At 49.3% G+C, this 17,423-nt stretch overlaps 1 protein-coding gene across 1 annotated transcript in view; it reads left to right on the top strand.

The window, feature by feature from the left end:
- ANOS1 (anosmin 1) overlaps nt 1-17,423 on the top strand; it is a 635,904-nt gene that overhangs the window by 426,333 nt on the left and 192,148 nt on the right. Inside the window, exon 33 of the mRNA XM_064277948.1 lies at nt 7,247-7,355. Coding sequence (XP_064134018.1) covers nt 7,247-7,355 — 109 coding nt within the window. The remainder of the gene's footprint in view (nt 1-7,246; nt 7,356-17,423) is intronic.

Genomic DNA, 17,423 nt, shown 5'->3' with positions numbered 1-17,423 from the left:
ACGGCTTTAACAAGCAGATGTTTATTCTCTCACAGTCCAGTAGACTGGAAGTCCAAATTCGGGCGCCAGCTCCAGGGGAAGGCTTTCTCTGTCCATTGGCTCTGGGGGAAGGTCCTTGTCCTCAGTCTTCCCTTGGTCTGGGGGCATCTCAGCACAGGAACCTCAGGTCCAAAGGGCACACTCTGCTCCCGGCGCTGGTTTCTTGGTGGTATGAGGTCCCCAACTCTCTGCTTGCTTCTCTTTCCTTTTATCTCTTGAGAGATAAAATGTGATGCAGGCCACACTCTAGGGAAACTCCCTTTACGTTGGATCAGGGAGGTGACCTGAGTAAGGGTGGTGTTACAATCCCACCCTAATCATCTTAACATAAAATTACAATCACAGAATGGAGGACAGCCACACAATACTGGGAATCATGGCCTAACCAAGTTGATACACTCATTTTTGGGGGAACACAGTTCAATTCATGACAGGATAGAAGCAGAAGATCACTTCTTATGTCACTAAATGATCTTCTGGTAGCATAGAAAAGATCCTATTTGAAGATAATTTCACTCCTAAAGCTACCCAAACAAATGAAAATGTAGATAAGTCTTGGGCCCCTGGATGGCACAAATGGTTGGCAATTGACTGCTAACCTAAAGGTTAGTACTGCGGAAAAAAGACGTGGTGATCTGCTTCCATAAAGATGACAGCCGAGGAAACCCTATGGAGCAGTTCTACTCTCCAACACATGGGATTGCCTTAACAAAATGAAGAGAACAACTTGATAATGTAAAAGTACCGGAAATGCCTCAACTGGGGATAGAGTTATAGACGTTCTGCCTTACCAACCGTGACGTCTTTTGCTAGCGAGTGGTCTTCCCTGGGAGTGGATCTGAAGAAGGTGATATTAACGTAGTAACTCTTTCTTAGAGTTGTGGTGTTGGCAAAGAACGTGGAACATTCTGTGGATCGCCAAAAGGACACATGCGACAGAGTAGAACCCCCCACAGGGTTTTCTTGGCTGTAGTCTTTAGGGAAGCAGATCACCGGGTCTTTCTCCTGTAGAGCCGCTGAGTGGGTTCTAACCTCCAGCCTTTCGTTTAGCAGCCGAGCGCTTAATCCCTGCCTCGCCCGGGCTCTTTACCATAATATGACTACTCCCAAAATCATGAAATGGTGATGGATTTTATTTTATGTAAACCAATTTCATTTCATGTAAATTTTCCATGTATGTTTACCTCAAGAAAGCTGACTAAAAAAGAGTTAAAAAAAGAAAAGAATGCATAATTGAACTCTCCACAATGTAATTTTATACAACAAGCACTAAAAAAAGTCTTAGAGTGTGTTTATAATCCGGTGGAATGGCCTAGGGCTCAGATCCTCTGTGTGAGTTCCTTTGGGATAATACCCTAAAGCGAAGACTGCCAAGGGGCAGATGGCCATCGCCCTGTGTATTCACTTTCCCTTCAATCTGTCATTTATAGACCTCCAAGACCATTTTTGTTGAGTAAGGAGCCCTGGTGGCACAATGGTTGAAGCGCTCAGCTACTGAGAGAAAGGTGGGTGGTTTAAACCCACCCAGCCACCCCTTGGGAGAAAGACCTGGAGATCTGCTTAATACACCCTAGGAAGCCCCATGGGGCAGGTCTACCCTGTCACATGCGGTCTCTCTGAGTACACACTGACTCGATGGCACCTAACAACAGCGGCAGCAACGACTTCTGAAAGAATCGCTGATAAATTGTTTGGAAAAGTAGACCTCGTTTTCATGGTCAGAAACTACTGTCCACATCAGGGATTATTTTTTAAAAAATCCTATGCTTCGATTCTTCCAGACTAAGATACATTGCTAGCGTGCAGTGGTTCTTAACCAGGGGCGATTTTCTCATTCTCTCAACTGGGGCCCTAGAGGGGAGGATGGCTACTGGCATCTAGTGGGTGGAGGCCAGGGATACTACGAAATAGCCTACCGTGCACAGGACGGCCCCCACCGCAGAGAATGACTAGTGGGTGGAGACCAGGGATGCTGCTGAACACCCTACAGTGCACAGGACGACCCCCACCGCAGAGAATGACTAGGGGGTGGAGACCAGGGATGCTGCTCAACACCCTACAGTGCACAGGACGGCCCCCACCACAGAGAATGACTAGGGGATGGAGACCAAGGATGCTGCTCAACACCCTGCAGTGCACAGGACGGCCCCACCACAGAGAAAGGCTAGGGGGTGGAGACCAGGGATGCTGCTAACACCCTACAGTGCACAGGACGGCCCTCACCACAGAGAATGACTAAGGAGTGGAGACCAGGGATGCTGCTAACACCCTACAGTGCACAGGACGGCCCCACCACAGAGAATGACTAGTGGGTGGAGACCAGGGATGCTGCTAACACCCTACAGTGCACAGGACGGCCCCCACCACAGAGAATGACTAGGTGGTGGAGGCCAGGGATGCTGCTAACACCCTACAGTACACAGGACTGCCCCCACCACAGAGAATGATCCAGCCCAAAATGCCAATAAGGTTGAGAAACTCTGATATGAGAAGGGGAAGTTAAGAGAAACCCTAGAAGCACAACTGCTAAGTGCTCGCTTGTTAGCCGAAAGTTTGGCAGTTCAAACCCACGCTGCAGCTCCATGAAAGAAAAACCTGACAATCTGCTCCTGTAGGGATCACAGCTTAGGTTTCTGCTGTGTCACGTAGGGTTGCTATGAGTGGACAGTCAGTTCTACGGCACCTAACAACGACCATTAAGAAAAAATATTATTAACCCACTGACTAATGCTGTGGAGTTGTGTTCCTCTTGCCAAGATGGAGCACGTATGGCTTACTGTGGAAGGTTTGTGCTCAGTCTTTCAGAAACATCCCCTCACAACAACCTGGGAAGGTCATTTCTGTCCTGATCTCTGTTTTACAACTGAGAGGCAGAGAGGTGAAGAGATTTGCGTAGGCGGTGCAGCTGTTCGTTGCTACAGCTGAGATTTCAGCACAGGCCTAATTCCAAACTGATGCTCGCCACGCTTTCTAGTCTCTGAGCCCGATCCTTTCTCATGGTCCCTTGCTATGTGAGCAGGCAACTATGAAAAGATCATTTTTTTAAATCATTTTTACAGACATAGCGGTAATGATCATACTTACAATTTCAAAAATTTATTTTGAAAATAAAGCCTCATTCTAGGGCTAAAAGTCTTTTGGTGTTAAATCCACAGTAACCCAAACCCATTGCCCTCGAGTCGATCCTGACTTTCAGCGACCCTGTAGGACAGAGTGGAGCTGCCCCATAGGGTTTTCAAGGCTGTCATCTTTGCTGAAGCAGACTGCCACATCTTTCTACTGCAGAGCGGCTGCTGGGTTCAAACCTTTTGGTCAGCAGCTGAGCGCTTAACCGTTGCGCCAGCAGGGCTCCTGTAAGCACTAGCCCACGCACCTAATTCTATAAAAACAATACTGTAAACAGGAAAAATGAAGAATGGTCTCTTTTGCTCTGAGCACATTCTAAAGAAATGGCCTAGATCACTTTTCATTTTCTCCTTTAGTGCCTACCGCAGGGGTGATAATCCATTTACTGATATCCTACCAGTGGCTCAGGTATGTGGCTGCCTGGATGATTGTGCTCCGCTGAACACTTTTTCTGGCATGGTCCTCGTACATGCAAAAAGCATTGTCAGTAACAAGGTGTTTAAATAAATTTCTCAGGGGTGAACATGGCCTGACTGAAAACGGCAGCTACTTGTCGGCGAATAAAAAGAAACCGGTTGAATAAATATCCGTTCCTCCATGTAGATCCTTTATCAGAAGTTGGCTTTACATCACTATTACCTTCTCTACCTGAGGCAGTATCTGGAAGGATCCTATGGGAAGTGTTCCCACTAAGAATCTCACTTCAACACTGGGAGAATTCCATTTACCACCTTTGATATTCAACTCTTTGTCACCAAGAAGTATTTCCCAGGGAAACGTAGACTGTTAAGAAAATGAGCAAAACAAATTCCTGGCCTTGACATTCTCTCAAACTCAAAATAGACATTTTGTGTGAGCGTGTGTGGGGGGAGGCCCACAGGATGGGATGGAAGAGAGAAGCAATGGGAACAGCCCTCAATTTGTGACTCCTTGAAATGCCCAACATTCAGCCATGGAGAGCAGAATATTCTCCAGGTGGTTTGAGCAGCCGCTATAGAAAATTCCAGAACTAAACCAAAGCTTTTTTTATTTGTTTGATATCTGGTTCCAAAGGATTTTTTCCCCCAATCCTTGTGGATTTAGATGAGGAAACAGCTGATTAATGACTTATTTACATTGATAGGCCCTATTCACGTTGGCTTAGGATAACACAGCACTGCCCTCAAATCTTAAACATGCTTATCTTAATGTCCTGATGGCTGGTTCATCTTGTCTGAGGTGGCTGGTGAGTGCTGAAAGGCAGGTTCTGGGTCTTCCTTATGTTTACCAGCCCTGCAGATAAAGCTGGTCAAGCCTGTTTGCCAGGGTTTTCCGCGGCATCACATTTTATTCACGCGTTCTCATATTTTATGAAATTGTAAGAGCCAGGCAACGCATGAGCAGCAAATAGGTTGTTACGAACAGAAATTTCTTCATAAAATTCATGGACAGTTGGCCTGTGTCATTTAATTTCATAGGGGATTGTTTGAGAAGGGTTGAAAAGCTAGAAAAAAAAAATCACTTGAAGAGTGTTATGCTAATTTCCCTAATTTAGTTCCTCTTGACAGTGTTTACACAGCAAAGCTTCCCTAGGTTAAAACCCACACTGAAATGAATCTGGTTGGTATTAATTAAGAACATCACAGAATTACCACAGTCAGATTTATGCCTTAGAATTAAAAATTTTCTTGTGAAACTAGGTCATTAGGGATGGGTGCCGTTCTGTTCCTTGAGCATTTAATTTCATGGCCAGTGTGTGGCGCTGTCTCCCATTAAAAAACAGTTCTTTTCCTTTTTTCTCCAAAGCCATTGGTATTCAGATGGCTCAGTGTAAATTCCAGCGAGTGGAAAACAGCAGAGAGGAAAAACACACTTGAGTCTTTTCACAGAAAAGAGTTAAGGATTTTTGAAGAGCACCTGAAAGTTTCTGTTCGTGCTCAAGAATGAAAACCAGAATAAAAACCTGATTGCTCATTTGAGCTTTATTTGAAAAAGTGAAAAAAAGCCTAATTTCAGAAGATTGTAAGTATGAATTTTGCTGAAAAAGTACTTTCTGCATTTCCCACGGAAAGTAAACAATCCAGGAGCGAGAAAGGTAGTTTTTAGTTAAAATGATATCTTTTGAGATTCTTTTAGTTTGTTTATGCCTCTCCAAAAGTCTTTTTGAGGCAAGCAGGCAGTATTTTGGTCTTGTCAAGAAGCAGAAATGCACACGTTTCTTTTTATGTTTTAAACAGTTCCCTGCATTTGCCAATAACTAGTAGGCATGTTTGCGATGAGGCCTGAGCCCCGTGAGCCCTGACTCATTATGCTTGTTTATTGCTGTGTTGTTCACTTTAGAATTAGCGTAAAATGAATCGCCTGGTTAACTAGGTCAAGTGTTTTAGTATGGGCACTTTTCCTGGCAGCAAACACCCAGGCTGTTGTGTTTCAAAAGCCCAGCGTCCCTTGCCGGCTCCCGCAGCTGTCCTGGTGAGTAAGACACTCAAATCGGCAGAGGTTATCCATGACGCAGGCTCCAGTTAGAAATTCCCGGGGTGGGGGTGCTGGCAGGGAGAAAGCATTTCCAGTTGAGCGTTGAGATTGCCATAGAATCGACCCTGAAACAAGACAATGTACATTCCGATAAAAACCATACGTTTTAGTAGTTACTGCAGTGAAGGGATACAACTTTTGGGGTGGCTTCCTATAGAAGAGGCTGGTAGCGTGGTTGCAGAACAAGTACTAGATAGATTGAACACTGATGAGTGGCCCAAAGGAAACTGGTGGTATAGTGGTTAAGAGCTACGGCTGCTAACCAAAAAGTCGGGAGTTCAAATCCACCAGGCGCTCCTTGGAAAACCTATGGGGCAGTTCTACTGTGTCCTATAGAGTCGCTATGAGTCAGAGTTGATTCAGCGGAAACGGGTTTGGTTTTTTGGTTTACGGGCCCAACTGGTTTGCGTTTGACTACTAACCTAAAAGTTGGCTGTTTGAGCCCACCCAGCAGCATCTCGGAAGAAAAGCCTGGTGATCTGCTTCTGTAAAGATGACAGCCAAGCAAACCGTATGGAATACCGTTCTGCTCTATCATACGGGGGCGCCATGAGTTGGAATTGACTCCATGGAAATATGTAGTGGTGACTGGGGAACAGAAAGAAAGGTATAAGGAGGCAAACTCTTGAAAAGTACCCATGGAGTAGTCTGAGCTTGTGTTATTTGACAATACTTTGTATATTTTGCAAATAAAGTAAAAAAAAAAATTCATTAAGCTATTCCTTAGTATGCAAAAGTAATAGAAGACATATTTCTATCTGATACCCAGAACCCAGTGCTGTTGAGTTGATTCCGACTCATAGCGACCCTATGGGACAGATTGGAACTGCCCCATAGAGTTTCCAAGGAGTGCCTGGTGGATTTGAACTGCCGACCCTTTGGTTAGCAGCCGTAGCACTTAACCGCTAGGCCACCAGGGTTTCCTTCTATCTGATACTTCTTAGTAAATCTTAGTAAGCATCGAGGTGATTAATAATAATATTATAATTAAACTTGTATAGACTGCAAGGGAAATGTATGGTTTTGGTGAAAAGAAAAACATGCTCTGTGTTCAAACCATTTCCAACTAAAGTACTGAGCACTGCAAGGATTTTTTGTGTGTGTGTATGTGAAGAGAAGAAAGGAAATTTAATGGCCTTATGCAAAAAAGCTCAGGGACTCTGGCTGTGCAGCAGTTAAATCCTCAGCTGCTAACCGAAATACCAGCGGTTCGAACCCACCAGCCGCTCCACATGAGAAAGAGATGGTCATCTGCTTCCGTAAAGATTACAGCCTCGGAAACCCTATTGGGCAGTTCTACTCTGTCCTGTAGGGTCTCTATAAGTCAGAATCGACTCGATGGCTGTGGTGTTGGTTTTATGCAAAAAGCTATCATTTTCATTTGCAAAATGATTAAAGTGGCCTTCAACACCATAAAGGCACACCCAGTTCTTGTCTGAAATCATATCGCAAAAGATGCAACCCTGATGTATACCCATTTCGTTGCGAATTGTGTCTCGCACTCCCCATTTCACTAATCTTTTTTTTTTTCTCTAAATCTCTCCCCCGGCATTCCCTGGTCATCTAGTCGGAAGCCATGTGGAAGGGGATTAAGCCTGGTGGAGGAGCCAACACAGCTAGAGAGAAAGAGAGGAGTGGGCTACCAATTTCTGAGAACTCAGCCCAGGAACGTAGAGGTGAGTGTGGGCCAGGGCCCTAGCAGGAGACTCTTCTTGCTTTTCCCTCTTTTGCTTTTTGAGAGTTAAGTGCTGTTTCTGAGAGAAGATGCACGTTACTGCGTTATCAAATGGAGGCAACTAGACAGGAAACCAGCAACTCCTGTGAGCTCCCTCCTCTCACTTCAGTGATCCCCATAACCAATGGTCCCCATAACCAGTGCCCCCCCATAACCAATGTCCACTATAACCAGTGGTCCCCATAACCAATGGCCCCCATAACCAATGGTCCCCATAACCCATGCCCCTCTAAAACCAATGGCCCCCATAACCAATGCCCCCATAATCAGTGGTGTCCATAACCAATGCCCTCCAAAACCAATGGGCCTCACAACCAGTGCCCCCCATAACCAATGGCTCCCCTAACCAATGGTACCCATTACCAATGCCCCCCAAAATCAATGGCCCCCATAACCAATGGTCCCCATAACCAATGCCTCCCCATAACCAATGCCCCCAAAACCAATGGTCTCCATAACCAATGCCCATCCATAACCAATGGTACCCATAACCAGTGCCCCCCCATAACCAATGTCCACTATAACTAGTGGTCCCCATAACCAGTGGCCCCCATAACCAATGGTCCCCATAACCCATGCCCCTCTAAAACCAATGGCCCCCATAACCAATGCCCCCATAATCAGTGGTGTCCATAACCAATGGTCCCCATAACCAATGCCCTCCAAAACCAATGGGCCTCACAACCAGTGCCCCCCATAACCAATGGCTCCCCTAACCAATGGTCCCCATTACCAATGCCCCCCAAAATCAATGGCCCCTATAACCAATGGTCCCCATAACCAATGACCCCCATAAACAATGGCCTCCATAACCAATGGTCCCCATAACCAATGCCCCCCCATAACCAATGCCCCCAAAACCAGTGGTCTCCATAACCAATGCCCATCCATAACCAATGGTACCCATAACCAGTGCCCCCCCATAACCAGTGTCCCCTATAACCAGTTGTCCCCATAACCAATGGCCCCCATAATGAATGGTCCCCATAACAATGGCCCCCATAACCAGTTGCTTCCATAACCAATGGTCCCCATAACCAGTGGCTCCCATAATCCTTGGCCAGGGATGGCATTCCCAACAAGACTGAAATGGCATCAAAGGACAATATTTGTTCTTCCCCAGTTCCAGAGCAAGTTTGCAGTTTGCTTTTCCAAAGGTGGGCCTGTCACAGAAAGGCTTGCTTGTTTCCTTCATCTTTTATCTTTAGCAAATGTAGCTAGTCTGAAAAAAAGAAAAAACATGTCAACAAATGTCTTGGCTAAATGTTTTGGACGAAATATATTGACACGATTATTAAGAAATAGAGTGTTATATCCAATCTGTAGTAACACAGACATACATAGAAAAAGGCACTTGAAAGAAAATTAAGTCAGAGGTGCTATGTAAATCAAGGCTCCCACATTGTTTTTTAACGAGGTACATGTTTTTCTAAATCTCTGCCTCTAAACTGTAGTGTGGGGGTCACTTGCTATACACAGGCAGTCCCCGGATTACAAAGGAGATCCTTTCCTGACTCTCTGCCTTTAAGTCTTTAAGTTGAATTTGCAGGTAAGTTGGAACGGGTGCACACTGTTCTTATTTAGCCTTACTTAGTGCAAGACAGGAAACCCAGGTGGCGTAGTGGTTAAGTGCTCAGCTGCGAACCAGAGGGTCTGCAGTTCAAATCCGCCAGGCGCTCCTTGGAAACTCTGCGGGGCAGTTCTACTCTGTCCTCTAGGGTCGCTATGAGTCGGAATGGACTAGACGGCAGTGGGTTTGGTTTAGTGCAAGACAAAGCTCAAAGGCCTCTCGGTGATACAAAAGCTGCTCGTGCACCCAGTGAAGGCAACAGTGATGAAGAGTTTGTTGTGAGTAGAGATTGATTCACCCATTTCCAAGTGAATGCAAATTTACATAACATTAAAAGACACGTACAAGTTGTCCCTAAGTCCGGGGGACTGCCTGTATGATTTCCTGGGGGGGGGGGGTGTCGTTTAAAGGTTTAGGTTCCAAAGCCATACCCTAGAGGCACCCAACCAGAATTTCTGAGTGTGAGGACCCCAGGATTTGCCATTAGCAAGCTTGCCAGGTGCTCCTTAACCAGTTGCCACCGAGTTTAGTCTGACTCGTGGCGACCCCATGTGTGTCGGGGTAGCATTGTGCTCCACAGGGTTTTCAAGGGCTGATTTTTTGGAAGCAATTGCCAGGCCTTTCTTCTGAGGGTTCTCTGGGGACTGGAACCTCCAACCTTTTGGTTAGCAGTGAGTGCGTTAACTTTTTGCACCATTCAGGGACAGGGGCTTGTTAGGCTATCAAAAAAAAAGAGACCAGTAGCTAAAACTCAAAGCAGAGCATAACTGGAAGCTGAGTCTCAGAGTGAGGGCCTTCCTTTGTGTGCGTCTTCTGTAATCTGACCAGGGTGACCCTGCATTTTGGTGCATCTCTGTTCACATAGACGTAAGTAACAGTCAGATAGGCCACTTTGCTACTCTCCTCGATGGATGTGTGGATTTAAGTCCAACCCAAGTCAGTGTTAGGGTTTGTTTCTTCTCTACACAAATTCAGACCATGGTGTTTAAGTCAACTTTGGAGAAAGACGTATTAAGCACTTTCTTTCTAAGGGCACCTGAATGATCCCCGCCCATCTGTTTATCCATCAAGCCTTTGCCATATGCCTACTGCTCCAGGTGTGCATGAACTCAGGTGTGACTTGTCCACCTATGTCTAAAGTTAGATTCTGTGTGTCCACCTCTCCAGACACCTGTGTAAGAGGCCGAGTGGAATCAAAGCCTCCATCTTTCCTGTTTATTCTGACTTCACTGGAATGTTTAGGTTTCTTTAAACTGTAATTAAAATAAATAGCATGAGGAAAGCCTGCATAATCAAAGAGATTGTCTGTGATAAATCTAAAGGAAGAAAGTGATATAACCCCAAGTGTTATTTTAACATATGCATAATAAGGTAGCCCTGAACGTTCAATCCTACACTTTCTGCTCAGCTGACTGGTTGTTCTCTCTTGTGGTTTATTATAAAATGCATTTATTCATGAAAATGGATATGCTGTGGAACCCATATAAATAACACACACGTCGCTTCCCCCCGCAAAAGACAGTGATCCCTTTGAATGTTTGAAAGCTATGTTTAAAAGCTCAGCATGCTTGCCTTTACCATTTCAGTTTCTAGAATATAAATTTCATGATAGGACATGCAAAATTATAAATCGAAGGCACCATAAGAAAATGTAGGCATGTGTAAACTGTTGCCTTCACTAAGACCAGTTACTCACTTAGCTTTAAAACTCAAAGCAGACGCTGTGGACGGATCTGCTGCAGTTTTTGCAAATGTTGTATGTAATTCCCAAACGAAAGCAATAACATTCAGGAGACAGACCCTGTGTTCAGAAGTCGCTCCTCCATTTATGTATGGGCAGAGTGCTTTATGAAGTGTTCCTGCTTGGGGGTACCACAGTTAGCTCTTTGGCCTTCGTCAGCACTAAGTATTTTAACATAGTTTAAAAGATTTTCATTTGCACTGCGGCTCATGAGAGCTCAGGTTTCCAGCTCAAGTATAACACTGTCATGGCTAAAACCTACAGACAGGACCAGCTACATAACTTGTGGGGCCTAGTGGAGCCCTGGTGGTGCAGTGGTTAAGAGCTCGGCTGCTAACCAAAAGACAGGCAGTCTGAATCCAACAGCCGCTCCCTGGAAACCCTATGGGGCAGCTCTACTCTGTCCCACAGGGTTGCAAGGAGTCGGAATTGACTCGACAGCAATGGGTTTGGTTTTTGGTTAGAGCAAAATGGAAGGAGCCCTGGTGAGGCAGTGGTTAAGTGCTCGGCTCTTAACCAAAAGGTTGGCAGTTCAAACCCACCAGCCGCTCCATGGGAAAAAGATTTGGCAGCCTGCTTCTGTAATGATTACAGCCTTGCAAACCCTCTGGGGAAGTTCTCCTCTGTCCTGCAGGGTCACTATGAGTTGGAATTGTCTCGATGGCATACAGCATCAACAAAAACAGTGCAAAATGGGAGTCCCTGGGTGGCACAAACAATGAACACACTTGTTGCTAACTGAAAAGTTGGAAGTTTGAATCCACCCAGAGGTGCCTTGGGAGATAGGCCTGGCCATCTCCTCCCCAAAGGCCACGGCCTTGCAAATCTCGTGGAGCAGTTCTAGTCTGCACACATGGGGCCATCATGAATCGGAATCAAGTGGACAGCAACTAACAACAAGTACAAAATGAAAATTCAGGGAAGGTAGTTCAACAAGTATTAAGCATTTCAGGATGGCGACCACAGAACATTGAACCAAGTGTGGGCCCTTCTGAGCACATGGTCCTGTACGGCTGCACAGGCCACACGCCCACGAAGCCAACCCTGCTACCAGTTGCCATCGAGTCGACTCTGACTCATGGAGACCCTGTGTGTGTCAGCATAGAACTGCAGTCCATAGGGTTTTCAGTGGCTGAGTTTTGGGAGGTAGATTGCCAGGCCTCTCTTCCGAGGCATCTGTGGGTGAACTGGAACTTCCAGCCTTTCTGTTGGCAGTGGAGCACATTTACCATCTGCACCACCCAGGGACTCAGCCCTGCCTACAGAACCTGTTTAACAAAACAGGTGTTTATAGAAAAAGACACCACAGTTCATTCTGTTGGCCTTCCTGATTTAAACTGTGTGAGGAATTACACACTAAGAGAATGTGCTTGAAAAAAGGGTCACAGGGATGATGGAATAACCACAGATGGTTGTCATTATAAGTCATTAATAGAACAATCTCCACCTCACAGAGTCAAGGGTATGCAGAAGAATGGGGGCGGGGACAGGGTGGCTCCGTGGGTGCTGTGCAGGGGGAATCAAGCCTTGAGGTGTGTCTTCAGCAGGTTTACACATAGACACACCTGTAGCTGCGCTTATCTGTGTGCTCATTGTGATACTATGTTTTAGAACGTTAGATACCATGTTTCAGAACGTTTTAGATACCATGTTTCAGAACGGCAGGTATCACTTTGTATGAGAACACAGGTGGTTATCACTTGCCCTGCATTTGAACATGAGTGTGCACCAGTCTTTGTTTTTGGACCTGACTCCAGGGCACTGTGTCATATCTATATCCGCATCCCGAAGCCCAGCATTTTGGATCTCATCCCAGAGCTGGGGGGGAGGGGGAGCGGAGAGGGGGGAGAATCTCCTGCCTGCCAGGGTCTCAGAGCGCTGACCTTTAACGTTCCCCCTCCTCCTGCCCCCGGACAGACATCTAAAGTTGTGTATTGTAAAGGCTGAGTCCCTTTCTAGGGTGACCCTGGTTGGGGAAAGCGGACACGTGTGGGGTGGAAGGGAATGGGAAACGGTTTACAGGAGTGGACAGAGTGATTCCAGAGCTAAAAAAGGCTGAATCTGGAGGCTTGGGGCAAATACAAGGGGAGATGAGAAGGAGAAGTGTAAGAAAGAATCCTGTTTTGAGTGATTCATTCACCCTGGGGGTGTGGCGCTCACTAGAAAAACAGACACTAGGGGAGACAAGGTTGGTGTGTCTATTGAACAAATGTCACTAGCTTTTTACTCAGATTATTTCCCAGGTGGTGGTGGGCAGAGAGGGAAGAAAGGAGGGTGAGAAAGAAGGGCAGGAAGGGAGAAAGGCAGGGAGAAAAGAGGAAGGGATGGAGAAAAAAAGGGATGGAAAGAGGAAAGGAGAAAAGAAGGAAGGGAGGGAGGAGTAGAATGAGGGAGGAAGGGAGGGAAGAAGTAAGGAAGAAGGGATGGACAGAAAAAGGGAGGAAAGGAGGGAAGCTGTCAGTCAAATGCCTCTGCCCCCTTCTCGGCTTATCTTGTGTGCATTTCATTCAGGCACTTCTCTCTTTCCCAGTATTTGGGAAAAGTGGAATTGCGTTATGAGAAAGCATGAAGAAGCCGGGCCGGGGCAGTAAGCCTACAACTCAGGGCGTCTCGCGGCCCTTTTGGCGGTTCTAACGCCCCGGGGCCCCAGGCCCTCCTGCTGCTCCCCCCGCCCTCGGCCAGGAGGGGACAGCGCTCACGCAGGCCGTGTTCACACCTGAGGACCCGGCGGAGCAGAAGTTCCCTGGAAGGGGAGGGGAGAGGGCCGTGGGGAGCCCGCGGGGAGGCGGCCCCCGGAGCCCCTAGACCGGCCCACGGCCCTCCCCCGGCCATGTCACTCACAATCCCTGCAGCCAATGCGCGGCCGCCTGTCACCCTCACCCCACCCCCGAGGCGCGGAGCGGCGCGGGCTGGAGGAGCTGATTGAACTTTCCGCGGAGTTGCGGCCGCGCGGTCCCGGAGAGCGGCCGCCGAGCCCGGAGCCCGCCCGCAGCCATGGAGCCCGGCGCGTCCGGCGCCGCCCTGACCCTGTGCCTCTGGCTGGTCGCCGGGGGCTGCCTGGCGGCGCGGCGCCTGGACGAGTCTCTGGCGGCCGGCAGCGTCCAGCGCGCCCGCTGCGCCTCCAGGTGCCTCAGTCTGCAGATCACGCGCATCTCTGCCTTCTTCCAGCACTTCCAGGTACCGGGACCCCGGCACCCTGGAAACCGCGGGAGCGCACCGGGCTGTTCTCCCGGCTGTGGCGCCCCAACTTCTCGTCCGCCGAGGACCTCGGGCACCCCAGAGCCCCCGGCGGGCGCGCCGGGCGCGCCGGGCCCCGCCTCCGGCTGCGGAGCCCCAAGTTACCGCCCTTCCAGCCGCAGAACCGCTTTCTCGGCGTGGATTTTCAAACCCGAGCGTGGGACCCTCTTTCCAGCGTCCTCTTGCTTCCCGGGCGCAAAGCAACCGGCAGCATCTGTCCCCAACTCCGTGCTTCCCTCTCGGCGGAAAACGGAGGGCGGTGTCCTTGGGGAGGGGGCAGAGTCGTGATTTTCTGGGTGGGCATGCGAATTAGCGCGTCCCCCGGGACGGCGAGCCAGGGAGACGCGCCCGTGTGCCCGGAGACCACGACCTGCCCAGCCCTGCAGGTGCCCCCGGGCGGCACTGTTGTCTCTCCGGGGTGAGGGCTTTTCAGCTCTGCTGCCCTGAGGTTGCAGCGCACTCTGAGAGCCCCCAGAAAGGCGCCTGGGCCACGTCATGTGTGTGTGTTGTGGGGTTGTCTGTACGCGCCCCACTGCTGAACCCCATTGCTTCAGGGCGCAGAGGGAGGGTGGCTGAGGGTCGGGGCACAGGATGGCGTGTCTGGGTGTTCCAGGGTCATTCTCGCCCCCCACACCTAGGTGCTTTTAGCTTGAGGGTGAAAACCGTGTGTGTGTGTGTGTGTGTGTGTGTGTGTTTGTGTGTGTGCGCGCGCGTCTGCAGGGCGCTCAGGGAACAACCCGATCGGTGCCCGCGTTTTGCTAGGGTCTTGCGGAAGGCTGCCAGGGCGAGGACCTTGCGAGACTTGCGCGGAGACCCAAATGCGGGTGGGCTCTACCGAGCTGCGACAGCATTAGGTCGTCTCGTGCTCGGCACCCGCCTTTCCCAGCTCGTCGGAGCGCGCGAGGTCTGGAATCATTCCCTCCGACGCCTCATTTCTGCCGCCTGTCTTCACTCTCTCTCCCGTGCCTTCTCGCCTCCCCCTAGGCTGCCCACCTGTTCCAAGATCGCAACTTATCGCCTCACGGGACCCTGCAACCCCAGGAGGAGCCCAGGAGCTCCTGGCGCAGGGCGGGGGTAGGGGTTTGGAGGCCGAGCCCTCTGCAGTTAGAGATGACCTGCGTCCTCCCGCCGGGGTGGGTGAAGCGGCCTCCCGCTGAGCCCCGGGGATTGAGCTGACCCAGGAGGCGCTTTAATATCGGGGTGGTCTCCGGCGATCTGCGTAGCCATTAGCGAGGTTCTGGCTTGTGTGCGAGCGAATGAAACCTCTTTAGAGGCTCACAGAGGCCTTAAAGTTGGGATGTTAAAGAGATGGAACCAACGCGCGTGGGACTGTGTCGTTTTGTGTTCTCAGTCAAAGGAGGAGCTCTAGCGGCTCAACCGTTAAGTGCTCAGCTGCTAACTGAAAGGTTGGCGGTTCGAACCCACCCAGCGGCTCTGCCGGAGAAAGCCCTGGCGATCTGCTCCAGTAAAGATTACAGCCTAGAAAACCGTATGGGGCAGTTGTGTTCTGTCACATGGGGTCGCTGATGAGTCGAAATGCGTTGAAAGCCAGCTCCACAGCACCTGAAGGACAAGAAGTCAAAGAAACAGGGTCAAGCAAGTTTCAGAGAAATTGACGTGCACTGCAGTCCTCCCGGGCTTCAACTCCTCTCTGGGTGAAATGAGGCCGGCCTCCAGGAGAGGGCTGGTCCAAGGCACCTGGTCTCAGATCGCCTGTCCTGAAAGCCATGCTCCTGAAGAGCTGCCCCTGCACTGTTGTTGAAACAACAGAAAGCAAAGCAAAGCCCATCTGGGAGAGGAAGAGTATCTTTTTTTTTTTTATTGGATTGTCAGTTGCTGTAATGTATTTGTTTCACAGTTTCAGCAACTAAAGAAGCAGTTAGATCAAGCCAGCTCCCATGAAAGGCTTTTCTTGTGGTTTCTTGGCATCATTTCTGCTCCCAAGAAAAAGTGCTGACAGAACTCACATTGCCAAACCATGCTGATTACGATTTAATTAGCCGGGGTGAAATAAGCTGCAAATTACTCAGTTAGGACTTAATAACTGCTGTTTTGTAATCAATTGCAAAGCCATTCTTGGAGTGTTAACCCTCACCTGGTAATGCCTATCTGATTTCTCTAAATGACAAAGATTAAGCTTTCTCAAGATTTGAGGCAGCACGCACACACACAGGAAAATAACGAAACAGTGTGATCCCCCTTATGCGCCTCCCCCTTTTTGAAAAACTGGAAGAAGGGTGTGGGAATCAAACTGTGGCTAACCATTAGTGGGGGAGTAAGGCTGTAGGGTTGCTGTGAGTCAGGAGCTACTCGATAGCAGCAGGTTGCTTTTGTTGTTGTTGTTACGGCTAGGCTAGAGTCCCTGGGTGGTGCAAACCGTTAAAACACTGGGCTGTTGACTAAGAAGTTGGCAGTTCGAGTCCACCCAGAGGCCCCTCGGAAGAAAGTCCTGGTGATCTCCTTCTGAAAAACCAGCCGCGGAAAGCCCTGTAGGACACGGTTCTCTCTGTCGCACACGGGGTCGCCTTGAGTTAGAGTCGGCTCGGCTGGACAGAAAGGCTGGGCCAGAGGAAGCCTTAGGTGGACCCCTTCCGTCAGGGCTGCCCTGCCCTGCTGAGTGGGCCCTGTAGGACACGGTTCTCTCTGTCACACATGGGGTCGCCTTGAGTTAGAGTCGGCTCGGCTGGACAGAAAGGCTGGGCCAGAGGAAGCCTTAGGAGGAGCCCTTCCGTCAGGGTTGCCCTGCCCTGCTGAGTGGCACAGATGACTCCTGATCAGAACCTGGTTTCTGGAGCAGGGGCCTACTTGTGGCTTCTCTTGCAGAGCTCTGGGCCTCTTTGTAAGGAGGGGCGAGGCTTGCTGCAGCCTCGGTGCCAGTCAGGTCTGTGGACCTTCAGGTGGGAAAGCTGCCAGGGCTTGCCTAGGAAGAACCCAACCTGGGTATTCATGGTGCAGGTAGAGACTAGGAGCCCTTGGGGCGTCGCTGGGCAGTGGAGGAGGCTGCCCTCCCATCTTCTCCACCCTGATCCTTTGTGCTTCCATGTACCTCCCAGCCCTGCAGCGTCTGGACTGGAGAGCAACAGGGCACACATCTGGTCCCTCCACACCTGTGCTAGTGGCCATCACCACGCCTGAAAGCACAGAGACACGCAGTGCTGATGGATGAGAGTGGTAACAGTGACTGGGACCACCTGGACTACCCAGCTGCCCCAGACCTGGAGAGCTTAGGATTTAAAACTGAAAGGAAGATGAATTCTTAGGCACCTAGTGCTGCTGTAGCAGAATACCACAGGTGGATGGCTTTAACAAACAATTTTATTCCCTCACAGTCCAGTAGGCTAGGAGTCCGAATTCAGGGCTCCAGCCCCAGGGGGAGGCTTTCTCACTCTGTTGGCTCTGGAGGAAGGTCCTTGTCACCAGTCTTCCCCTGGACTAGGAGCTTCTCAATGCAGGGACCCCGA

Source organism: Loxodonta africana, chromosome X, assembly GCF_030014295.1.
Source record: "Loxodonta africana isolate mLoxAfr1 chromosome X, mLoxAfr1.hap2, whole genome shotgun sequence".
Lineage (NCBI taxonomy): Eukaryota > Metazoa > Chordata > Mammalia > Proboscidea > Elephantidae > Loxodonta > Loxodonta africana.
Note: the sequence above shows the minus strand (reverse complement) of the source record. Positions and strands in the feature narration are given on the sequence as shown.